At 38.5% G+C, this 26017-nt stretch overlaps 2 protein-coding genes across 18 annotated transcripts in view; one reads left to right on the forward strand and one right to left on the reverse strand.

Moving 5' to 3' along the window:
• Window positions 1-26017, forward strand: part of LOC109031125 (armadillo segment polarity protein-like) — a 198626-nt gene that overhangs the window by 100994 nt on the left and 71615 nt on the right. For 2 of the 3 annotated variants that reach the window (XR_011899519.1, XM_072298142.1), the window contains exon 3: window positions 13488-13699. The gene's annotated coding sequence lies outside the window, so the exon portion shown is untranslated. Of the gene's footprint in view, window positions 1-13487; window positions 13700-14828; window positions 19153-26017 lie in introns of those variants that run through there. The other variant, XR_011899518.1, reaches the window with a different exon arrangement.
• Window positions 1-26017, reverse strand: part of up (Troponin T, skeletal muscle) — a 47171-nt gene that overhangs the window by 9640 nt on the left and 11514 nt on the right. For 8 of the 15 annotated variants that reach the window (XM_072298130.1, XM_072298126.1, XM_072298131.1 and 5 more), the window contains 8 exons: window positions 13005-13035; window positions 12388-12513; window positions 10272-10439; window positions 6295-6351; window positions 5461-5679; window positions 4778-4848; window positions 1361-1382; window positions 719-799 (listed from right to left, as the gene is read on the reverse strand). In XM_072298130.1, coding sequence (XP_072154231.1) covers window positions 719-799; window positions 1361-1382; window positions 4778-4848; window positions 5461-5679; window positions 6295-6351; window positions 10272-10439; window positions 12388-12513; window positions 13005-13035 — 775 coding nt within the window. Of the gene's footprint in view, window positions 1-718; window positions 800-1360; window positions 1383-4777; window positions 4849-5460; window positions 5680-6294; window positions 6352-10271; window positions 10440-12387; window positions 12514-13004; window positions 13036-24496; window positions 24530-26017 lie in introns of all 15 variants that reach the window. The other 7 variants (XM_019040343.2, XM_019040344.2, XM_072298123.1 and 4 more) reach the window with 2 other exon arrangements.

Raw genomic sequence — 26017 nt, forward strand, 5'->3', positions numbered from 1 at the left:
CGGTATATCTGCCAATCGACTACCCTCTCTGAACTGGCAGCTCTGAGCATACACATGTTTATGCAATGCATCGTTTGAGCATTTGGTTATTAAATACTAGTACGTACCATGGGCGGAAATGGGGGACCCCCCCCCCCCCACAATGCTGCTCGGCCCGTTTCAAAATTTTCAAGGACCCAAACTACTAATTCACTTTGAGGTAAAAGGCATGTGGAATGTAATAAATATGAGCTTAATCTTAATGTAATCGATCAAAGATGTCAGAAAAATGAAAATTATTCGCAAAGAAAGCAGCTTCCTCCGAGTGAGGAACATGGAATGCAGTTTGACTGTATCCGGTTGTGGTTTTTCGCGCACTTTAGCGCAATACTTGTTTTCATGAGAGTTAAATTAAGATATATTCAATTAAAACCAACAGTAAGTTATGATATTTTTGGAAACAAGTCAGCAAAATTTCTGTCATCTGTAATATTTAATTCCATTTAATTTGTCATTGAGAATGGCTTTTAAATTGCTCCCAAGACGTTCTTATTTTCAAAAATTTTCCGGGGGAGACCTCCCGAACTCCCTCTGCAGCTGGGGGAGTCCCCCAGACCCCCCTTAGCCCAAGTCATATATCCTTCTGTGCCCTCCCCCCACAAAAAATTCCTAGTTCCGCCCATGGTACGTATGCGGATGGCTGTAAGTTTTAGTTGAAGTTATTGAATTGTCAACTTACGCCTTCGAACAGCTGTTTCTTGTCATCGTATGATCGGGTATCCACACGACGTTCATATTTTGACGCTACTTGAATTTTAGGCTGAAAAGTAAGAAATTATTCAGAATTACTAGAGAATTAATGAGAGTTATTTTCGAAAACGCGCAACTGCGACGTTTTGTTGATCTTACCCTCCAAGACTGGATTTTCTAGTCTCAGTGTAAAATTTAATCCACGAATTCGACAGGTGTTCTTTTTGCCTTGACATACTCAAATCGAGTGAATTCGTGCCAACCACATTGCTATCTCGGTGTCTATTAAAATAGATATCCTTAGCATTCAAATACATTTTGGAAATAGGTTCACGTTATGTGGTTCAGTGGAGGAATGGTTTTTTTTTTTATTTTTTTTTTAAAGAAATGCGTAATAATCATATATCATATTCCGAGATAGGTTCATGCACCGTAACAAAGTACTCTTTCAACACTCCGTTATTCGTCCTCTACGATCTGCGCCGTTCTAACTGAATGTACACATTTATAATTGCACGTTTTTCCAGAGAGTCTAAAATATTTTGATGGTATTGGTTCTTTTCTGCATTTCTCGTGTTTAAAAAAAATATTCTAAGCAGCAAAGAAGAAGTAATGCGTCAAAAGTACTTACAGGGTATTTACCGGTGAGAGCTCTGAAAAATGAAAAGAAAAAATAGATGGAATTAGTGGCTTAGCTGTGAATGATTTCATGAAAAATTTTGACGTAATCATCCATTGCGTATAGACGATTGGTGAAAGTGTTGCTAAATTTTGGGATACAGTACATCCGGCAAGATATCAATCTTGTAGATTATCAATATATCAAGGCAATCTCATCTCAAGTGTATAGCCCAATATTTTTAGCACTGCCTTCATCTAAAGCAATCTTGTTCTCTACCAGTTTATTTAATGGGACACTAGTGTTATTGGGATGAACAATTAAGACGCCTGGTAAAATTGATAAAAATCGTAAATTGATATGGATATGTGGAAGTGTTTCGCCGGCTCTCCTCTTGGGCATTTTGAGCGCAACTGATTCCCAATTGTTGGCGCCGCCTTATGACGCACTAGTGGGGAACTTTTTCGTCAGTGAACTATGTTTGGCTTTGTACAAAAAGCTATCTACCAAAATATTGGTCTTTCAAAATATTGGCCCTTTTGGAAATTTTGTTCGCTCTCGTAATTTTTGACAAAGGACCCCGCACACTCCTCATGGGGATGTGTACCATGATCGATTTTTTATTTTTTTTATTTGTCCATTGATGCTGATCAAAAGTCACTATTGCGCCAACTGTCTATGAGGCACAGTTAACTCGAGTACGGTTCAAGCGGTCGGGTGAGTGTAAATCATGTAATCAGGAAAACCGATCAGCATCCGACCGACAGTCTCATATTGGATATTACACGCCTTTTCTTTTCACCGTTTAAATCAGTTTCTTTCACTCTCCCACTCTATTAATTGTCCTTACTAGACTGACACGCATTGCATTTTGATTTTAGCCGGCCTGTCCTGGAAATTACCGAAACTTAAAAAGCGTATGTCAGCGCAAAAACGGTGGCTCGTAGAAAGCTGGCGGAATGGAGATGTTGCATGCGCGAGGAATTTGCGATTTGACTGTTGATTCTTATGTAAAAGTTCGTGAAAAACACGATGGTGCCACTGGTTTTCTCTGAAATCAACTCCCAAGCTCGAAAAAAGCTCTCAAGTTGAGGCCAAAATGGAGGGGATATCCCACCCTGAGTCCACCTCTACATCAAGACAAACTCTCCATGCAAAGATAAGGAGCAAATACACTAGCAGGGTTGCCGTGTTTTCAGTTTTCGAGTCCCCAAATAAAGTGGCAGCCCTGTCAATGTATTTGCTCCCTATCCTTGCATGGAGAGTTTGTCTTGATGTAGAGGTGGACTCTCAGGGTAGGGTGGGATATCCCCTCCATTTTGACCTCAACTTGAGAGCTTTGTTTGAGCTTGGGAGTTGATTTCATAGAAAACCAGTGGCACCATCGTATTTCTCACGAACTTTTACATAAGAATCAACAGTCAAATCGCAAATTCCTCACACATGCAACATCTCCATTAGGACTTTGGATGAGCATCCGCAGACGATTATAAAATAATTACAAATCGATCGTGGTACACATGCCCGTAAGAAGTGTGCGGGGTCCATTTATTCAACCAGAATCTTCAATTTATCCAAGCATTCAAAAGTAAGACGGTACTGATTTGAATCTTCACTGAATTTACATGTTCAATGTTAGTTATTTGTAGTATTTTCACGTACTTTCTCCCATTTACGGTTCTTTTTACTTCTCTTCATGTTATGGCTCACGCTTATAGGACATTTCGTCAACGTAATAATTTCCGTCCTTGCGTTTTTTCGGCACGGGAGTTTTGGTCCACGAGCCAGTTGAGACCCGAAGTTAATTGGCCCACGTGTAAATACAAACGACAATTGCTCACGACGTTTTTGGATGAAAATATATAGTGTCTTGGAAGAATGAGGATTTGCTTGTTTTTTTGTTTTGTCTGTTCGGTCCAACGGAGAATAATATATAGTTGAGAGTTTTGGTAAAAATGGGGGAGCGTCAATTCCATGAGACAAAATTCACTAAAACTCCCTACACCTCTTTGGTGTAACAGGACTTAATTATCTTTCAAGAAATTCCCATCTTGTTATACCTGAACTGGATAAACCTCTAAATTTGCCTCAGCTAATGGCTTTTAGATTTTTCCTGTGTACGATAAGTATATTGATTTATTTTGCGAGGAAAAATCTGTACTTTTACAGGATGCCTGTCATTCTTAATGCGTTCAATTTCGTATAATACTGTGCAACACCTCTGTTGTGTAATAGTTGCTTCAAGCGCCGCCGCACGGCGGGCGAGCGGCCAGCCCGGAACGCGCATTGGCGCCTACAAACCTAGGTGGATACTTCAAGCATTGTGCAATGCGTGAAGTATCGACTTAGGTATGTAGGGGCCCGTGAGTCTCTCACGCTGGCAGCTCGCCGCTCCACTCTGTTCGGTTTTAATATTTATACTCGCATAGTCAGCGTTTTTTAACTCATGATTTTGAAATGTTGGCACACTCTGCATTGATTATTCCCATTTAAATTGATGGGAAAAAAATATGTATCAATTTATCAAAGGAGAATAATAATATTATGTGTGTTTTTTAGATATTGGTGGTTCCGCGTCAAATTTAATGATTTCACAAGCACTTTAATCTTCTTTTACATGTTGTGTTTTTATTGTGCTGCAGCGAGGTGTACGCGCGACCAAACGCTCAAAATTAGACGTATTTGACTCTAAAAGATCGATGTACAAATGGGTTAAAACTAAAGATTGCGTGCTTCTTGGTTTTTTTCCGTGTTGTATCCACTTTTGCAGTTTCTGTCGGCACAACTGCTGCTTATTGAGATTAATGACGCTTGGAAGCGGATTTACAAATATTTGTCACGTTTTAAAAATATAAATGTTTTCAAAATGAAGTAATTATTTCGTAAAGAAACAACTAAAAAAAAAAGTACCTACACATATATAAGGTATATTGCACATCGAATATGATGAACCGAATATTACTACCAAAATTCTGAAACTCTTCACCTCTCTTAATTTAAAAATCTAAATTTTCGTATATACTCCCATTTTCAAAATTCTCTGTTAAGACGTTATTAGCCTGTGACGCTGAATGTCTCAAAATATACTAACTAACTATAGAAATGAAATAGATAGAAATAAAACCAAATATTCACCAATTACAATTTAAAAAGATGATTCAGAAGGAGAAAGTAATAACATTTCATTTAGAAAATGAGTAACCATAGCAACACCTCCTTCTCTCTCAATTTCTCATTTCCATATTGTCAATATAATTTTACATACAGACTAAAATATAACACTTGGACCAAGTCACCGTTGCCTATTTTACGTGTGGGCGTAAACTACTGGACAAACAAGGTGCGCGGACAAAAAATCGTTGACAATATGTCCTGAAACCTGGCTCACATCTCGTAAATTTATAATTGAGTAACACTTCGGGTACTTACTCTGGGTCCAGACCTTTCTTTAAAGCTTTATGCCTGAGCTGTTGCTTTTGTCTTTCCTTCAGTTCTTTCAACTAGACAAAAAAGAAGGCATCTTGTTTAAAGTCATGTAAATAATTGAACGAGGATATTTAGAAATCTTATAAGTAGCATATACTTTGAATAATGTGAAACTCCATGAGACTGACATCGTGTTTGGCCTTGTTTGATCGAGAGGAATAAGTCGAAAAACTTTGTCAGTATAAAGAACTGCTCAATGCTCCAAAGAGTATTTGCGCGACGTGATGCTCTTTAATTGTAGATTGAATTGTTTTGGATTTTTCTACTGTTCAGACGGTTTTTGTATTGCAGCTATTTGTTCTTGTTTCATGGATTTGCGGCTATACAATTACTTCACTGTGTATGTTTAAAGGGCCGATAGCAATATTTGATGTCTTTTTAAACAATCCGTTTTTGTGCCTCCTAGAAAGTCAGCTGTCCTTTACTTGCTCCGTTTGATGAAGTTCTCTCCAGCAATGAGAAATAAAGCTTTTAACTTTCCGTACTTCAAGGAACTAAACAAAACCCCCACTAGCGAAAGTTCAGATGTTTATTTTAAACTTATCAATGCGCCGTTTCATATGAAAGATTTTGTTCTGGTATTTTTATTCATATTTAAGCATTAAGTAAAAAATTCAAATACTTACGTCATAATCTTGCCTCTTTTGTCTTTCTTCTAAATCGTACTTTTCGGTTTCCAACTTGACAATAGTTTCCCACAGTTCTGTAGCTTTGGCTTGTAATTTGTGGATGCTGTAACCTTCCAGGTTAAGAGGTTTAATTCTGAAACTAAGTGAAATCTTCTTCTCTTCTTCTATTTGTTCCTTTGTTTTATTACGTTCTAACTGTGCGGAGGATAAGCTCATCTGTAAAGAGGATCAATGAGAAAAAGAAAGAAAATATTAATTTGCGTTTTGTTTAAATCTAAGTTGTCAAAGCACAGCAAGAGGAATGATAAAATTTTAATTGAATGATAAAATTAAATTTAAATAATAGAATTTTCTGTTACAGGATACAAAAGTGTTCAATCTATATTATTTCTTCTAAATTCCAAAAATGAGAGTACCATGATGGGATTTCTTTCTTCACATTAGGTTTTTCAATATTCGTTCCACATATTGCATAAATGCATACTCAGTTTGTCGCTTTTAATTTCCCTTTATTCCGGGGGACTCATGTCATGAGATTCTGAGACTGAATTTGTTTGAATAATTTCTTAGCCCCCCCCCCCCTTTTACAGGTGAAGAGACGGAATCATGCTTAGCGTGTAATATTTAAATTCTCAGGTTCACTGTATTTACTTTCTCGTGGAAGTGAGTGACTTAGGTTGAAGAGTCAATTTTCCATCAACTCTCCTATACGCAGTTGTAAGATAACATAGCTGTGATTCTGTTTTGTCTCTCCTTTCTCCCACTCATCCCGACATAATGCAACACTGAAGTCGTGAAAAAAAATTATTTTAATGCGTCAGAAATACTTACACCAGGGTCTGCTTTTTTGGCAATGGTGAAGTTGGGTCCTTTGTTTTTGCTTTGGTCCTGTAAGTAGAAAAGGGCGAAGCCCATTAATCATGGTCCTGCAAGGTCTGCAACACTTAGCACTTAACTCAAATCTAGACCTAACTGTCCCATTAAAACCCGATGAGAAAGCAGTCCGGAGAATGTCAGGAAACTTCAGGTTCAAATTTTAAATTTTACTTTACGAAGTTTCTGACTTAGAGTTGATACTGAGGCACTGATACTAAGCTGAAATTGCGTATTCCTGCAGGAGCACTCAAAGACAGTCAGTTGCTTGTATAGGGACTGAAATTCGGCATTTATTAAACATCAAACTTTTACGGTCCATTTAACCTTAGTTCCAGTCATAGAAATCGAATTATTCCGGTTCCGAATACCGAAAACTTCCATAGCTTGAAACGAAAAATTTCAATGTCCAACATGAGCCGAAGTCTGTCCCTCACTCAACTCCTCAGTGTTTCTTATACAACAAATTCAAAAGTATACCAGTTGGCTTCTGTTCCCTGTATTCTTGCGGTTGCGTTAAAATAATTAACCGAACCCTAAGTTTCCTTCATTCAGCCTTCACATCATTCTCACGGCCCTCCTCTTGAACGACCTCTTGCACTTTTTATCTCCCCAATATCAACCTTTTTTAATCGGAATGGATTCTCCTTGTTGTATTCTGTGATCGCTCAGATTTTGGGCAGCTGTTTTCTCCATCGTAAAAGTTCACCTTACGTAATATTCTTGTAGGCATTGTTTCTCCTGCAATTTCTATCTCCCTAGTTTCATATAGTGCTTAACTTTTCTCTTCAAAAGAATCCTCGTTTTGCAAATTCTACCTTCCGGGCCCTCACATTCCCAATCCCTGAATGGTAGTCAGTTTTTGCAAATTTGTGCACTTATTGTAACTAGCTTTTCCGATATTTTTCTCGGCTCTCTTTTCTTTCTTAGCAAGTATTTTCTTCTCTCCTCTTCCCTTCAAAATTTGCTGTTGTCATTTTTTGTTTTTATTTTCATTTTTACCTCGATAGGGCCCATCGATCCTAATACTGTATGCTGCCTTTCACTCGCAAATTCTCTCTACGCGTGAAGCTTGCTCTTCCTATTTTTCGATTTTGCGAAAAATAAATAAGGATGATCAATCTTTTACGCATGACAGCTTCTTTCACGGAGAATTTAAATTACCTGGTGTGCTCGCCATCGGTGACTGAAATAGTTTCTAAATGTTGACTACTACTGCTACTACTACTACGACAAGTACCTGAAAGGACTAAGTTTCTTTACTTCATGCGGGATTCTCTAACAAGGTACCAAATGAATTAACTACTTATCAGGAGGTCATGCCAATGTTGGATGTAACATTACTAATGGTAACTACTGATCGAGCATAGGGTAATGGTAACTACTTTACGAACATAAGACCAAATGGATATTACTTCTATAAACGTGATGATATGGGTATTCAATGATAAATACTCTACGTTAAACTTCAATTTAAATCACTTCACATTCAATCGTAACAAGAACATGCGGGTATCTGAATCTGCCCACGTTTCATTAATCCCGAAGTATGATCTGCGGAGAAAGTGGTTTGAGTTTTGCTCCTCTTGGACACTCTACTTCGATAAATTCAGATGTGATCATATCCCTTCTAGATCAAACTTTGGTAATAATAAAACGGTGCTTGTAAGAGGAAACGTGACATTAAAGTAAGGAGCATTCTACTTAAAACATCTTTAACGCAATAGCTACGCATATCTATTGGGATTCTACAGGAATATTTTCGGACAATTATTGTACTTGGGTGTTTGAATTATGTGTTGGGAATGTAACCTACTGTGGTTATTATTATGGTGCGTTAACAGTGGAGAATACCTTAATTTCAATTTTCTCTAAATGTGTAAGTCTCTGACTTTTCTATCGCACGTTCTTTTGAATGACTCAAATATAGTATTAAGCTGCAACAACATCCACTGTTTTGTCTCTTTGAAAGGTGTTATTGAGAATTTCCCATTTTAAGAAAAGGATTATTTTTATTGAGTTGATAAGTGTTCAGCTGGTCATTTTACTGGATGATGTTTTCACTTGTTTCGAGAACCTGGCCCATTAATTCTAAGAAAAGGTAATAGTATTAATCTTGACTAGCCATTTTCCCAATGAATGTCCCTAAATTCTCTCACGTCCATTTTTAGCTTTCACTCATTTAACCGCATTTATTCTACCGATTAAATGCTCGAGGATCTGTGACATCTCTAGAGTGAACATCATTATGGTCTGCTTTTTGACGCTCTGTTTCCATCTTGCCTCTCGGACGACCAGCACCGTCTCTTTGGCATAGCTTTGTACGACAGTGTTACTGCCTGTGTGTTGTGGCCATCTCTGTTTGATGTGATGAAGAATCACTGAGACGAAATATTGTGCTCTCAGAAGAACCGCCGGCAAGATAACTCAAATCCAGAAACGTATTAATGCGCGGAGCCAACAAGCCTGGGCTCATGATCCCTCCATACTCGCATGGAAAGATGAGCTGTCTTGCTCAGTTTCTTCGCAAAATTAACCCGGAAACAAGTATTCTTTGAAACAACTCGCCGAATCACACGCTGAGCGTTCTGAGTCTGGAATTACCGAGATAAGTCGGAGAAGAAGAAAAATTATCCCAAAATCAGGAGAAAATTGCATGTATGGAAGTAGTGTCACTGTACTTCAGGTTGCCTCCTGGTTCGATTGCATTTTTGCTACCTCTCATTGATCCGGAACAGTGGCGCGGCATGCTTCGATATATATCGATATTTCCCCATTTGAAGCTATGGTAAAGAATCGATTGTTAGGGTGTTCGTTGCGAACACCCTAACAATCGATCCTTTTCCACATGTTTAAATGGCAGATCAGTCGATACATCGCAAAGCACGCCACGCCACTGATCCGGAAGGCAGGGAATGGGCCACCAGACAAGATCCGAACCAGAAAATGATATCACATGTATTCTCTTCAGAACTTGACGCAGACAACGACTCACAGAACGGGAAGTTCAGAAGACAACGCCGATTCAATACAGACAAGTATTCTGAACACAAAGCGATTGGAATTCAAATGGCGCCGTTTGAAGTTTTGCCACTTAGCTCAGATCGAATAAAAGTTACAATTTACAAATGACATCATTCTTAGTTTAGCCATTAAAACAATATAAACTGTAAACTTTCAAAGCCTGTGTAGGTTTTGATAAGACTTCTTGGCGTGTGATCCGGTTTCCTCGCGAAATTTTGATGAGAAATCATGCTGCGAGGTGCTTTCTTTCATATCTTGTCCTGGGGCTATTCCCTCGATATCAAACCTTTAACTCCACCTTTAAATTCATGTAACCGCTTACCTAACCTAACCTAACTTCCAATTTTTTCATTAGTGACTTTTTCAAAACTATTTTGTTCCTTTTCGCTGACCTCGGTGTACCTGCGAGAAGCCGGGCTATTCAGCTAGGTTCGGCGGATTAATCTCATTTCTCGCGATGCAGATGTTCTCATGAGACACAACATTCGACTCAGTGATAGTGGACGGAGATAAAGAGCGTCAAATGCGAGATTCGCACGAACAGAGGCGGATCCAGCAATTTGACAACACTGGATTTCCCCATTTAAACCCATGCTAAATAATCGATTCTTGTCGGAGCACCTGGCTCCTCCAAGGATCGATACATCTCCATAGGTGTAAGTGGAGAAAAGGCACTGTTGCCAATTTGCTGGATCCGCCGATGCGGACGAATCCGCGCACTCGAGAGGCCGTTTACCCCCGCGAATTCGGCGCGATGGAGATTGAGGATAGTGATCACTACGAGGCGCTACTCTTTCGGCCGTTGCTTCGCCAAAGTGGTGGGGTACAGAGATAGCAGACGCCAATCCATTCCGTAATATTTAGAGAAGCTGTCCCATATGTTCCCTAAATAACACCTATTTCGGTACTAATACCTTCAAAGCGGCCATCATGGCCTGTCGTTTCTTTTCGGCCTCTTCCAGGCGCCGGCGCTTCTCCTCGATGTCTCTCTGTTTCTTCTCCTCTACCTCTCGCTGCCTCCTCTCTTCCTCTTGCTTCTTCCTTTCGGCCATACGTTTCTCTTCTTCTGCCCGCATAACCTGTGGAAGAAACGCACCAATTAAAATGAAACAAGGGTCATTACAAAATCGCACAAATGCTCAGACCTGTCAATGAAATACCCAGTGTTCGAAACTCACAGGCGTCAACGCGCCAAATGCGCCTAAAAAATGAAGGCTCTGCGCTAGCGTGGCCCCTTAAAATCTGAATTTTCATATTAGGTGATTATTCGAAATTTTCAGCACCACAAGTGAAAGCTCTTTCTATTCTTCACGATATCATTTGTGCTTTTGTCTTCCCCAAGTTACAGCTACTTACTAGTTCTGTTACGAAAACATATTGCGTCTAACTTTTCACCAAATGCGTCGTAATATATAGGCAAAAAGTCAATTTGGCCCCTAAAAAATTTTCAATGGCGCCTTAAAATCGGGCTTGATGCGCGCCACGTGACTCCTAAAACTCAAAAGTGAGTTTCGAACACTGGAAATACCGTTCATCTGACTTCCTCGTGTTTTGAACATGTAACCATTCACACTGTTAAAAATCTTGGAGTAAATCCCATTCTAATTTGTACCCCGAAAACCTGAGTGATAGGAATGAGGAGTGGAATGCGCTCCCTCCAACGGGCGTGTCCGTGCTGTGGAGGAGCAGAGCTCCTTTCGTGATCAGAGCAGGTTCCGATCTGCACTCATATCACTTTGGTTATTCGGAGTCCAAACAGACTAACCAATAAGGTGCGCCTGTATTTTTAGCGGTGCTTAAAATCACTCATATGCAGGAGGTATTTAATAGCACTTCAGATGTTTCCAAAATGAACCGGACGTAGACTTCTCCGTGTATTGATGAACGGTATTGTTTGCTTGCAATTGCTCAAGACCCAAATACACCTTTTTTGCCAGTCGTTAAATTCAAATCCTTGTTTTTTTTTTAAACACGGATAACAGCAAAGTGACAAGTTGTAAATTTAGTTTCACGACATTTATGATTGAAGATCCCGTTTACTGTCTTTTCCCCCCTCGGAAGTCTGGTCTTATTGACGAGAAAATGAACCACTCTATCTCCGGCTCATCCTAAAAAGCATTTATCTGCATCGGAATACCTATTAATGTCTTGTATGTTTGTTTGATTGGTTTTTTTTTTTTTTTTTTTTTTTTTTTTTTTTTTTTTTTTATCGAGCCAGAAATAGTGGTTTTAACTTTCCAAATGTAGTGCACTTATGAATATGGTCTCGAACAAAGCAAAGCCATGGAGATACAGCTGTATTTATCGATGATGCAACTATTCGGGCTCTCAAGTAGGCGCTGGAGGTATCAGACGAAATTGCAGGCGAACTGCCGAGAGTGTTTTCCAGCGCTCTCATATGCAACCGTTCCTTCGCCCAACTTGACACTCTTAACTACATCATTTAAATTCTCCTGTACTAATGTAGTAGTATACATGCTCGTCTAAATGGGATATTGCGGGGTTTGTGTGAAAATAAAAGCGCACGCACACGACACAATAGAGAAGTTATCAAGTTATAACTAATTGTTGATTATCTCCTTGTCAGACCTTCTGCAGTCCCTAAATTACAAGACACGCGAAGTTCCTGAAAATGACGGAATTCTTCTCTCGATCATTCGAGTTCAACTCCAGTATAAATTCTGTTTTTATTTTTTGGATTTATTGTTAGCCGCGGAATAGTGACTTATTTTTGGTTTTTCGTCCAACTCAAGAAAATGTGTTTATCTCTGTACTTCTTTTTGTCTTCCTTTACTTTTTACAGAATTTACCATTGCTTTCATTTCTTAACGACTTTCAATGTTGGTATTTCTATTAAGGAGGTCTTTCAATTAAAGCAATTGCCATTAGCTTAAACATTTCCGCCCGTTTAGCATTTGCTCTGGGATTGAAACACAATGCATCAACCCTTTGAGGAATTTTTCAAAAATCCGGAGAAGCTGGGGATTATTACGACTGATTGAACAGAGATTCAAATAAAATTGATACCTTGCGTTTGGCCTGTTTTTCTTTTAATTTTTTGAGATCTTCTTCTTCTTTGGAGCGTTGTTTCCTCCATTCTGCAATGTATTCTTTAAGTTGCTCGTCTAATGCTGATGATTTGGCCTCTTGGCGCTGTAAAAAAATAGTAGAAATGACGGATTAGATCAGAAGAATAGATACGTAACGCTGTTTTACGTATTTTTGGGCAGTCTCTTTCATATAATATGGATTAAAAAGTACATTTGTTGTCAATTTTGACTCGCTGAAGTACTGGCTTTATTAAGCTGCTCAGATGCACTCGCAAGCATGATTTTTTTCGAGCGTCTTGGTGTTCGCAATTAGTGTCGCTTGTGCGACATTCTATCTAAGGTATTCACTGCAAATGACACTAACGCACTTTAAAAGCATGTTACCTTTGATCCATTTATTTTTACCGAAGATAAATTGCATTCTCGGCAAAATTAGGGGTGCGTTGAATGAGAGAATTGCTTGTAATTTGTAGCTGTTTATTTCTGATTTATGTAATTTTAAACTTTGCTTCAAATATTGTATTGCACTCTTGAACTCCGGATTGCTCTCTTTCATCACTGGAAAAAGTTTATGTTGTTTTATTGTTTACTTACTTTCACGAATTCTGGATCGCCACCGTCGGCCCTGTAAATTAGAAAATTGTTTTATTAGAATGTTGTGTTCTGCGTGCCCTGTTACATGCTATTTTTAAGATTGATTCATGCATTGAAAAAATGCCGAAAGAATACAATGCAAGTTCAAAAAAGAGTCAGAAAAAAATCATTACCGAGTTATGTGCGAAGTTAACTATGCGTAAAACAGCATGTAAATGGCAGTGCAATCGGCTGGAACTACTTTAATTTTCCTAGAATCATCTTTAGTGTGTCGTGCGCTATTTAATTCAATTATTGTACCATTATTGTTTCAAAGTTTTTGCCATTTTCCTCCAACTCTGGAGAAGGGCGTTTTCTTATTATTTTGTAGATCCATCAAGGATGGACCGACCAAGAATACTGTACGAAATTGTGTTTGTTGTTCCAGTTCTGGTATCAATCACTGGAAGTATTCTATTAATTTTTGTTTTGTTCTTTTTTCAGATCAAGAACTCGTGATGGGTGACTCCTCTTCAATTTTGGATGTGCTGTCATCTACGCATCCAGGGAGTCGACTAGATAATGCGGTGATTATCGAAAGTCGGATGTAATTGATACTAGCCGGCCGTGGAAAGTTAATCATAAAGATCAGGATTTAACGGACGCTTCACGTGCTCCAATCAGGAATGATCTTTCGCCAAGGCAGTTTTTTACAGGTAATTATCAACAGCAAAGCATCACATTTTATCATTCCCTGGCTGCTCATCTATTTGAGTTGTTGAATCTTCAATCGCCGATCTCATCTTTAATTATTCATTCAATTGTTAACGCAACTTAAATTTTTTGTGGGACTGCGGAAAACGCTCTTCAAATTTTAAAGGAAACCCTTAAGCGTAGGCTATGTGAGTGAAAATCTTCGCCAAATGCTAACCAAGCTAACGGAGCGTGAATACCAAACGTTTGAAAATTGCATGCGTTACAAACTATAGAAACACATCACTAATTCGATCAAATTATACAGTTCATAGTCGTATCGTCTGTTACACGACATTGATGGCAAACTTAAAAACGTCTTGAAGCGCAAACCGTTAATTCATCCAGCTCCTGGAGGTGGGAGCCCCTCTTGGAACGAAGCAGAACACTTGACTGTAAAACCTAAAAACGTAAAACTCAAATTCAAATTAAAGCAGTAATGTCTAGCATCTGCAAAGCATTAAGTGAATAGCTGATTCACAGGTCTCGGTGCCGGATTCTAAGTCGATCTGCGAACAGCTCATGCATTTCCGTCGCGTGGCCTAGTTTTAAGGGGGGGGGGGGGGTCTAAGAAGCGTTCAAAACACTATCCTAAGCTGGAGCTTAAGGAGGTTGAGCTGCATTCAACAGTATAATTTGCATAATTAGATCCTTGCATTGCGTTAGAAAGATCTGCCATCGCCGAATAATACACAATATGAAAGAAAATACTTCATGGGGGAGGGATGCGATTCCCCTCGTGCGTGCGTCTTTAAATCAAGGATTTTCTCTCAATGTTTTGATTTTTTCAAATTGCGGATATAAATTTAATATCTGCAAGAATTTATTTCCCAATTTAAACTGTTTTATTTATTTTCTAAACTTTCTAATTTCACTTTTTTTAACGTTGCGCAAATCAGTAGCGAGGCGTGATTGATCGATTATCGATTTTCCCCCATATGAAGCCATGGTAACGAAGATTTCCAGGGGTTTTTGCACGTCGTCGGATGTCATAATCTTTTGTGTCGACTTAAGTTTGGTCCCGATCCGATCTTTTGTTGATGGTTATTTCGAATACACGATGGTCATTACGAGTGTTGAACGTATCTTCAGGTGCGAGGTGAAATGGCATATCAATCGATACATCACAAAGCACGCCGCGCCACTGATGCAAAAGGCCTCCAACAGCCCCCTGAACACTCTTACAGTGCCAACCTGATGCGGCCTCCATATGGAAAGAAGCCGTCCTAAAAGCGGACCATGAATCCAGTCTTTATGGGACGCATGATCCAACTTATAAGCTCACATTCTGAAACGAAGGTAGGGATCAGAAAGTCTAGTAATCCTCCTGTCTTGAAGGAGGGGAATGACGTTCCTGGGGTATGTTGTTAAACACAACTTCCGCTTTTTTAAGCTTAAACGCAAATTCTCTCACCTACCACAATACAATTCTTCATGTTCTAGGTATACTTTGGTAAATTAAAATTTTACAAATAGTACATTTTAAGACTTATGAGTGCATCCAGGTACGTAATTAAGTCATTATCTTTTCCTCTTCGTATTGTTTCTTAGTTAGGAAGGAATGATTTAAGAAGAGCTAAATTGAAAACATCCGTTGAATTAACTGGTAAATCAGGAAGCACGGAATTACAGTTCTTTTCAGGTGAGGAATATTTTGGTCTCAGAATTGCTAAAATATCTTAATGATTGTCGAAAAAAAATCATCAAAAACTGTGTCTTAATTCTTGAAAGAGGACGAATTTGTTGGAACTTTACGATTAAACTCTCTGAATTCTTTACTTATTTTAATACATGCGATATATAGTCAGTAGCCGTTCATCGCTAATCTTTGTAATCCAAACGCATATCCCCCAAGAATCAAGATGTTAACATTATTAAATTGCAACTCGCGCTCTTGTTTTCCTCAAATTGTCGAAATTTTTCAAGTTCAACACCATGATATTCTCGACGGTACAACTTCCGCGAATTCCCTGAAATTTCGTCCGAAATCGCACCAAGTGCCTCGCTAAACATGGACCCTATTAATAGGCCCGAACTGAAGCACCATAATCCGTTCCATTTCAGTATATCGAGTCAAAACTCCGAGCATCATTATGGACGTGGTTGAAACTCTGGGTTGAAACACAGCGTCTCAAAATGGCGCCTTATTAGGGTCCTGTATTTATTAGGGTTATATTTTCAAGGCGTTTTCTCCTCACTAGATCCGGACGGTTGTGAATAACTTGGCCACGATGGAGTTGCAACGCTGCACCCATATAGCGCCGCTCAACCCGTTCTGTGTTTTCCACTGTTTACACGCGAACTATCGCATCTCAAGTTAGTGCGAACTGTGAATGGGTCAGTTAACCCCCATCAAAACTTCGCTCAATTGCCAAGTCGGTGCCCTAGAAAAATGTTCTCATTTTAAAATAGTAACTTAAAGTGCCTCGTCAAACGAGGCATCAAGGAGACGGGAAAGTTTTCATTGACAGTGAATTTTTGTCAGAAATAAGTGCATCGCCGCGGCTTGCATTTGTGTTCGCAAAATCGTGGTGAATGGGTCTGTTTCGCTAGTCACAGAATCGTGATTAAATCATTGAATCCTGTAGATCAGCTGAAAAAAATTAAGGTCCGTCCAAACAGGAACTTTCTACGTTCAATATTAACCGCGATATCGCCCTTTAAATAGTCGGGGTTTTGACGTCATCCACCGCGGCAGTGACACCCTTGGTTTCCTCCACCGTGCTTTTATTCGAGTTTCACGTTGAGTAACCATTGCAAAATGATGTGCGTCACACTGACTGATGAAAGAAAGGTGGAAGAAACCTAGGATGTCACTATCGCGGTGGATGACGTCATAAACTCGACTTTTCAATGGGCGATATCTCGGTTAATATTGGACGTAGATAGCTGCTGTTTGGACGGATCTCATTACTTCTAGCCGATGTAGAAGAATCAAGCATCAAAACACAATTCTGTGGCCGACGCAACTGACCCATTTAGAATTTATATCCGTACAAAACTGTTTCCCACTTCAAGGAAACTTCAACATGACATTTTTTTTCAACTTAAAAGGAGAAAAACAGGCTTCATCCATCATTCCAGTAGCGTGGCGTGCTTTGCGATGTATCGATTGATCTGCCATTTGAACCTATATGGAGAAGGATCGATGAAGAGGGTGTGTTCGCTTGATAATCGATTTTTTACCATAGTTTCAAATGGAAAAATATCGGAAATCGATCACTCACGCCACGCCACTGCATCATTCCCAGAGGGCGGAAATGATCTCTTGCTGCTTTTCGCAGCGGATAGACGAAGGAACGAAGATGCGCCGACTGGTGTGAAATTCGATAGGGATACGTGGACCTCTGGCCTTATAAGCAACACCGTGCGTGGACGGCAAGGGGGTTACGGGGGGTTCCCATCTACATTCTGACTGTCGGTAATAATAAAGAGGCTGTGGCCAACTGCCAAGCTCAATAAACAACCATGTAAAAATACTGGGCTCCTCGGTGGGATCGCCGCGAATCAGGGCCACAGCCGCGCCGCCCCAACGTCCACACCGTTGTCAAATTAGCGGGTTTCCCGGAATTTAACGGTGGAAATATTCGCTGAAACGCGCCCTGAAGTTTAACCACCGGCACCCTCGCCGCGGCAAATCACTCAGCGGACTTTTTCGCATTCGAAGCGATGCACTAGCTTATTTGCCACGTGGCAGCATAGCGCACTTCGAGATTTAGTCAACTCCGATTCACTGGCTACTAAATTTATCGGACAAAATTGAGTTTTCACACTGCGGGCGGATTATTGAAATTGATAGATAAATAATACCAAGGAAAAGCGTAGCGATCCTTTTGGCTGAAAAGGGTCGTTGTCGTAGACTAAAGGGAACGATGATTCACTATATATACAGGGTCTCGCGTGGGTTGACGCTAGTTATTAGACGATCACTTACCTCCCTTGTTTACTTTCCAATCGCCCGTTTCAACCAATAGAAACGCTACATATTCTCTTCGTTTATCACTTTGTATATCAATTTTAATTATCAGTCCCCTTGAACAAAAGGAGGCATGATTTCAGTAGACAAATTATTCAACTCGCTACTTAGAGGATGCCCGATCTCTTCCGAAGGTTGATTTGAATACTTTATCAGGTTTTTCCGAAAGTCGGGAGCTACACAACCTCCAGATTTCCTTAACGTTTTAAATGACGTATTTCCGAAATTTTTCATTACCGTCTTTCTTAGTTTTCCTTTATAATCCAAAGCAAGAGAATATCAACTAGCGTAGTATAGTTCGGATTGTTATTGTTAATGCGATCCAATTTTACTTTTCTTTCGTATTTTAAGTTGTTTTATTTTTTTGTCACTTGGTCCCGCGACCTTGTAATCGTCGAATGCCTGTCTAGAGTCGCGGAGAGGGGGGGGGGGGGCGTGTACCCGAACGCACTGAAATCCAGTCCCTCGCAGGACATAGGTCTGTTATAGGAAAATTAATGATATTAGGCGAGTCTGGACGACATAGCGATAATTTTGCTTCATTTATTTAAAATAATGATATCTATCAATTATCACTGGACACCTCAGTTCGGACATCATTTAGGGCGGTTTTCCGATGTAATACACTGAGAAAAAACTATGGCTTATAAACCTATTAGAGGTAAATATGGAACACCACTAATAGTAGTACCTCTACATATAATAATAGCACATATACCTTAGTTATGGTACGTGTACCTTAATTAGGTACAGAGACCTTAGTATGGTTCACAGACCGAGAATCATTAGTTTATTTACGACTATTATAGGTGTTCCATATTTACCTCTAATAGGTTTATAAACCATAGTTTTTTCTCAGTGTAGGAAAACCAATTCTTTCTCTATGGGTCGTGTCATCCTCCTTGTAAGAATAAGCGGTGACTTCGGTTTTTTTTAGACTCGGCGATCCTTCGAGGTTATTGTCCGCATGTACTTCATAAGTTGTAAGTCTAGATGTTCTTTTCAAAAAATGGCAACAGCGCGTTTCAATCCGTCTTCATTTTCAACACACTTACAAAATGTAATGCTCGAATCGAATTTCTAAGCGTATAAATCGACATTAAATAGCTCGAGCTATACACATGGATGCTCAAAATAGAAAATATCTGTCTATTTTTCAAAGTTATGGTTTTTCCACGATCGGCGTCATGTACATCCTTAAAAATCCTTCACAGTGTGTTGAAACAGGGTATGATGAATTTTGTCTCTTCCTGATTCTTCATTTATTTGATGTCTTGTCCGAAGAAAACGTGTATAAATAAAGACCGAAATATCAACCATGAAACCAACTCTGAAACTGCATGTGGCATAGGTTAGTAATCTGATCTGAGTAATCATTATTGATTCGCGACTGTGGTTAGTAATGTTTTGCATTACCACCAAACATCCATCGGATCTGGAGACAGTTTTTTTTTTTTTTTTTTTTTTTTTTTTTTTTTTTTAATTTTATTGGTTAATTGATCTTCTGTACAGAAATCACAATTTCAATGTGTATAAATATGTTTATTATTAATTTCCATTTTCATTTCATCCTTTTTCTTCTGATTTATTTTTTTTAATTTAAAAATTGAACTTTTCAGTTATGATTTTGTTAAAATAATAATAATTTTTACTAATTTTAATTTTAAATTTAACAGTTGTTATGAGTGAAATTTTCAATGACCGAGGCGGTCGTCCTCCAAAACGTGGTCGCGTTTTCCAGAATTCTTCGCATGTTCGTTTAGTGAAGCAAGAACTTAACTCTGTTATTAGTATAGAAAATCAAAGTTTCATTTCTTCATTTCGGAAGTATAAAATTGATGATCAGAACTTTGATGAAAATTTTGTTACCAAATTTTCAGTCGGTTCAATGAATATAATTTGTCATCATTGTGATGCTCGCCATTTTCAGGGTGACATGTCCAATGGTCATTTTAATAACTGCTGCCAAAATGGCTTAATTTCTTTAACGAGTATTCGGACAAATACCGATTTGAAATCATTATTTTTATATTCTCCAAATTTCATAAAGCATATCAGAAATTATAATAGTGCTGTTGCTTTTGCCTCTTTCTCTGTAAATCGAATTGATATTCCGGGTGATGGACCTTATTGCTTTAAATTTCAAGGATCCATATATATGTAAGTTTATTTAATATTTACCGTTACGTAACGTACTTTTTTCAGTTTCTCAGTCCGTCCCTCCCTCCTTCCCACCCCTTAACGCATCCGGAATGCAGCTGCATTCCGGATGCATTTAAAAAATAAAAAAGATCTTCTTTAAAATTAGTTTGAAAACAAATGTAAAACCTAAAAAATAATTTTGTATGAAGATTAAAACAAAATTTTAGTTTAAAGTTTACTAAATAAAATTACAATTTTTGAAAACATTTGTTATATTTATTCTCTCAAAGAAATAATTAGACCCGATTCAAAGACAAAACAGAAAATTAAATGAAAATAAATAAAAAAAAAAAAAAAATGTGAAAGTGAAAAGTGTACAGGAAAAATATTTTTCTTTAAAATAAAATATGGAGACAGTAACATGGTCCTAATACGCCTACATATGTTGAGTATGCAGCATAAAAATATTAGTTCCTTGAACTCATTTTTGCCGAAGAATCGAGGATTGCCTACCACTGACTTTGAGCATCTTTGTCTCTGCTTTACATCTTGGCCTTGGGAAGATAATTTATCCAAATGTTTTGACTAACGCTCTTTTTGTTCAGACGACTTCTTCTTAACAACATCGGAATGCAATAACTGCAGGTTCGTTTCTACAACATTTTTGCTGTGCGTGTTAAATAATAAAGACAGGAAGACTCAACCTCTGTCTCCTCCACAACCGTTACTTTCATCAAAATTATCTGCCGATTTCAACTCATTTGGCCATTGCTATTGAGATGACTCATTTCACTAGTTGCTTTTCAATGACCTCTAATACTGGAATGAACGATACGTCGTTTTTTAAGGTTCGAAACTCAGTTTCTCTTCGCTGACACACGCGACTAATTGCATTTTTAGGTAAACCCTGGCGTATGTGTTTCTTCCTGCTGCCTTGGGGTAACGTGAAAATTATTTACGTCTCTTTGTCAACGTAAGCGGAGCGACACTGAGTGATAGAAAGCGCGTTTTCACATCATAACTTCGAGAATCTTTTTTGAGGTATTTATTTTCACACGATTGCTGCTGAGACTAGGTCACTAGATGCGAGCGTGTATTCCCCCACTGTCGCTAGCGCCTCAGAAAACTTCGTCTCTCTTCTCCCAGTGTCGCAATATTTGACTAAGTATGAGTAATTTTCAACGGCCCTGTGTGTGTTAACAATGATAGACCAAATTAGCTCCGCATTCCTGAAGACATAGTCGTAAAATCTTTACAACCGTCTTCTGAACAGTCACCGTTTCAGTTCGCTTTCAGCAGTTTTTAAGCTAAATCTGTGGGTTTACTTGACATTGAAACATCGTTTGCAATGCTCATATCAGTTATCACTTCTCGTTGAATCCCAAGAAAAAATTGATGCTAACCATATGCTTGTTTTTTCCCGATATGTAATCGAAAGATTCATGTACTTACTGAGTTCAATAACATATTTACATGGCCTTGCTCTACTGCTAAGTGCTACCACCATTTACTTACGATACAAAGCCCTTATTATTCAACAGTCCCTAGATTGCAAAAAGTCCTTAAATTCAGCAGCCAACTTCAAATCATAGTGCAAAACGTTTTTACGTAACCCATGGTTCATTTTACAACACTTTTTCGTACAATACGCCTGAATCACATCGCAATTTTTGTATTCATCCCCTTTGATTTTCCCTTTGATTGAAGTAGAATAATCCATCCTCAGACGGTTATTTGACATCAGTCTTGATATTTTTTAACTCTCTACTATTATACTATTAATCTCCCACCATAGCATCCATGTTATTATTATCTTTACCCGTTGCAGTAATTCTAATTTTTATACGCAGACCAGTTGCTAAAAATTTAGAATTTCTCGACGTGATTTTTAATAATTCGATTGGTTTTGTGTGTGATGCATCTACTCCCGTGTGAATCCTCCCGTATCAGTAACGGAGCAAGCGCGTTCAATGTTGCGTTCAGCGTTTTTTTTTTCTCTCTCTCCAAAATCCGACAACATCGAATGTCAGGCGCGAAACTTTTCCCTCAGTTTTGAGTTATTCTTATATCCGTCGATTACAATCATGATATTTTTCTGTTGATCTCCCACGTCTCGTCGCGCGGACGAGGTGTTTATTTTTTCCGTCTATTTTTAAAACTTCGCCCGCGATTCCATGCCTAAACGCGCGATCTTCCCGTAGACCGGACCTACAAAAGAATGAGTAATTGGCCGATTCATTAATTTTATCTTTTTTTATGTACAGGGTGTCCCAGGATTAAGTACGAATATTAAAGGAGTCCACTTTTTGGGTCCAAAAAAGACGTTTTTGTGGTATAATTTTCTCCCCAAAAACGCCTCCCCTGGGGGCCACGACCCCCTAAAGTTGGAGAAAAGAAATCGGCTTTTCAACACTACGGCAATGTTTATATCAACCAATATTAATGAAAATTAGTTATTGGGGGTAATTTTTGGCGTTATTTTTATTTTTTACCTCAAAAAAACGGAAAACTCAATTTGAGGGGGGCATCGAACCCAAAAGTGGATAAAATTAATGTTTCTAGCGACAAAAATTGATTTTTGACGGCATCATTAGATTCAACGTCGAAAAATATTCAGATAATGTATCTTGCATTTTTTCGCAATGATTTATGGTTTTCGAGATGATAGGGACTGAATGGAGCGCGGGAAGGGGGTGGGGGGTGGCCCCCAGAGAAAGAGTTTTTGGAAAAAAGGTATACCACGAAACCATCTTCTCGTGACCTAAAGAAGAGACTCCTCCAATATTCGTACTTATTCCTCGGACACCCTGTAGAATCCGTAGTCCTTCCCTTCCCCGGCTCTTAATGCGGGATCGTCGGACAAAGCAGCAAAGGTCGGCCGCAAACTTTTAGTACAGATATATCTGCTTTGAAAGTTTTGATACAGTTTGCGATTCTAACTTGTCAGTTAGAATCGCTCCTCACGGGCACTGCTTGTCGACGATCGAATTTAAGAAACAAAGTGGTGAATAATATCACTGGAAAAAAACACATTGGATCTAGAGTCCAGACTCTTAAAAACATCGACAAGAAATAATACTCTTGATTCAATCAGATTTAAGCTTAAATCAAGAACCAAGCCTCTTAATTTGAGCGGATTTCCTTTTGATTTAAGCTTAAATCTGATTGAATCAAGAGTCCTTTTTCTTGTCAATGTTTTCAAGAGTCTGGACTCTAGATCCAATGTGTTTTTTTTTTTTTCATCCACTGAGTGATAGATGAAATGGAGCGATCCTGTGGTTGAAATGGGTGGTTGTTACAGACTAAGGAGGGAAATAATGGACTAATCATGGGGTCTCTCGTGGGTTAGTGTTAGTTAACCGCATCCTTACCTTCTTTTTCCATTTCAACAACCCACCTCCACCCCTAGAATCGCCCCATTATCCTTTTTCTGTCTTTGTCCACCAATTTCAATTATCAGCCCGAAAACTAGGATGAGCGTATCAAGAAGGTCTTCGTTGGTTCCCACGAATTCTCTGTATTGTCACCGCCTTACCCTGACTCAGTTTGCGCTACTAAGAGCTGTTCCTCTCGTAAGTCGATCTCCGAAAATGAGGAAAAATTAAATAAGTCGGTTCAAAAATTTATTTTTCGCCGATTATAGTATTAACTTCTGGAGATCGATTTTGCATTTGTATCTTGCCACTGGTAACTGCATTCTGTCCAGCACCTCTAACTATTTATCCCGTAAGACGATTACTGCTAAAAGTTTGTGATAAAGCTTTCGCAATAAATCAACGACCAGTGGGAATATCGATTCTTTCATCGCGTCTCTCCGGCTATTACATCAGCTTTTTCCAATGAACGTGTAAAAATTATCTCGATCTTTTTACAACAAGCTGCTGTAGTGATATTTATTGATTATTCTCCCGGTGAATCCTTCTTTTCTTCAAGTAGGGCGGTATCTTTGATCCCTCGTTGATTTTTTCAATCTACCTACGTTCAAATAATTCGCGGAGCAAAATATTCGCTGGATTTACGTAAGATGTGTTATTTTCCTAACGTAACGTTACGTTTTACCGTACATCCCAGTCTCCAATGACGTTAGGCTACAGTGTCTTACATCCCTAAGCATTATTATAACCTATCTGTAAACGAACCTCAGCAGACTGTGGAGATTCTCAAATTATTCCTTTTGCATATCCTTGAGTTAAACGTAAATAAAGTCAACGAGAAAATGATCAAATGTAAGCGGTAGTTCACTAAACTCAGCGGAATTCCTCGCCAAAAAATAAGTATCTAATCTATAAGCTCTAAGTACATACTTTAAAGCGACTAATACAAACAAGATAATAAACGGTTGAACTTCTGAGGGTGAGAACGGTAAATGTGGGAAGGAGGGGGTTGTAGGGTAAAACGCTGTACTTAGAGGACATTTCACGGTTTCTACTTTAAGCGGCGGTCTAAAGTGACAAAAATCGAACACGTGAAAATTAACGTTGAAGAAAAAAAACGCAACATGAATTAAATAAAAAAGCTATTATCGTTCGTCAGAAAAAAATCCTTTAAAAAATTATAACGCTGCAAAAAACAAAAAATTAGCGTGATTATACACTTACAAAAATTAAACACAAAATATCGTAATTTAAAAAGGTAGACTTACTCAGTCTTCTTTTGAGGCTCAGGCTCTGGTTGCCTTTACATAAAAAAATAGATTAAAATGACGAAATTGAAAGAAAAATAAACGAACGTTTGTTTTAAAAATTCAAAATGTGTTGTTGTGATCTCTTGTTCTACGAAATGGGAAGTATCTACTCAATCCTGGAACCTAACTAGTCTCTTTTCTAAATTTGTGGCTCTTTACCTAATTATCATTAATACGATTTTCTGTCAATGAATTTCGAAGTGTATCAATGTGCGCTCTCCTGTTAAACTAACCACGTGTTTAAAACAAATCTGGCCTTAAGGTCCTAAAACTGTCTTTTCCTTATTTTCTTTTTTTTCCCCTTTTGTTTTCCGATGATAAACATCCGTTTTCAACGGTTCGTTAACCATAGTTATCTGTCATAATGTAGCATATTAATCATTCTTGACTCAATCCGTCCCTGCCATGACACAGCTCATAATCGTAATTGTCTCGGTTAGTGTTCTTATTCTTTATTTCCTTCAACGTCCTTAAATATTACTTCCACAAAAATGTCAAACAATATTTTCAAGAAGACAGTGTTGATTTCAACATCTCTCCCCTTCCTCTCAAAAGTCTACCGGGTAAACAGATTTTTAGAGAGTAGCCATAGTTAACCGACTCTGCCTCATATACACATGTGTAAGTGTGGAACCATCAAAAGAATTGACCTCAGTCATTTAGTATTCCTTTTTGCACATCTTCTGTGCGCTCCTAGCGATACACATGACTGTGATGGATTTTTTTTTCACTTCTACAATAAGAACGCATTGTAACTAAAGAGGTTTTCGTCAATTGCTCTTTCATTAATTTCGATTTCAGATATTATTGGTCAAAAGGTACCCCCTAATTTAGTAACCTTACCGTTTCAACCGGATGATTGATGTAATCGTGAATAAACTATTAAATTTTCCTGAATCAAGAGTGAAGTTATCAAAAATGCTCGATGATCCAAAAGTTCAACGTTTCCAATGCTGATGAATTATTAAGTTTCAATGTGAACTGTTCAATTATTGTACAAGAAACCATTCCGAAAATAGAATTAAAATCCTGGAAAACGTCTCCGGAACTCTTCCAGATGACTTTTTTCTCTGCGTGTAAACGATGGAGAAAAGGAAGCTTACATCCAACGACTTTGCAAAATTAAGTAAAGCGCTGTCATAGCTCCTTTTCGATTTGGAACTTCCTTAACGTTGACTCACTGTTCTGAGTGTTTCATTAAAGTAGCATGCAATTCAGTATATTAATGTCAATGCGTAAAGATGAAGAAATCAGCTGGTTGTAAATTTTCAAGCGAAGCTATAGTAACGAAATAACTATCTACATGGGCTGTTTCTCGTCAGTGTTTAGGACAAGTTGATACTGAGGTAGAAAGTTTCGGCACGACCGTGGGCGGAACCAGGAACATTTTGTGGGGGGCGGACGGGTATCCCACCAGGGGCTCTAGGGGTGCTATAAGACACAACACTCATAGAGATCCGTGGGACTCCCCCAGCATTG

The sequence above is a fragment of the Bemisia tabaci genome, chromosome 3, assembly GCF_918797505.1.
Source record: "Bemisia tabaci chromosome 3, PGI_BMITA_v3".
Classification (NCBI taxonomy): domain Eukaryota; kingdom Metazoa; phylum Arthropoda; class Insecta; order Hemiptera; family Aleyrodidae; genus Bemisia; species Bemisia tabaci.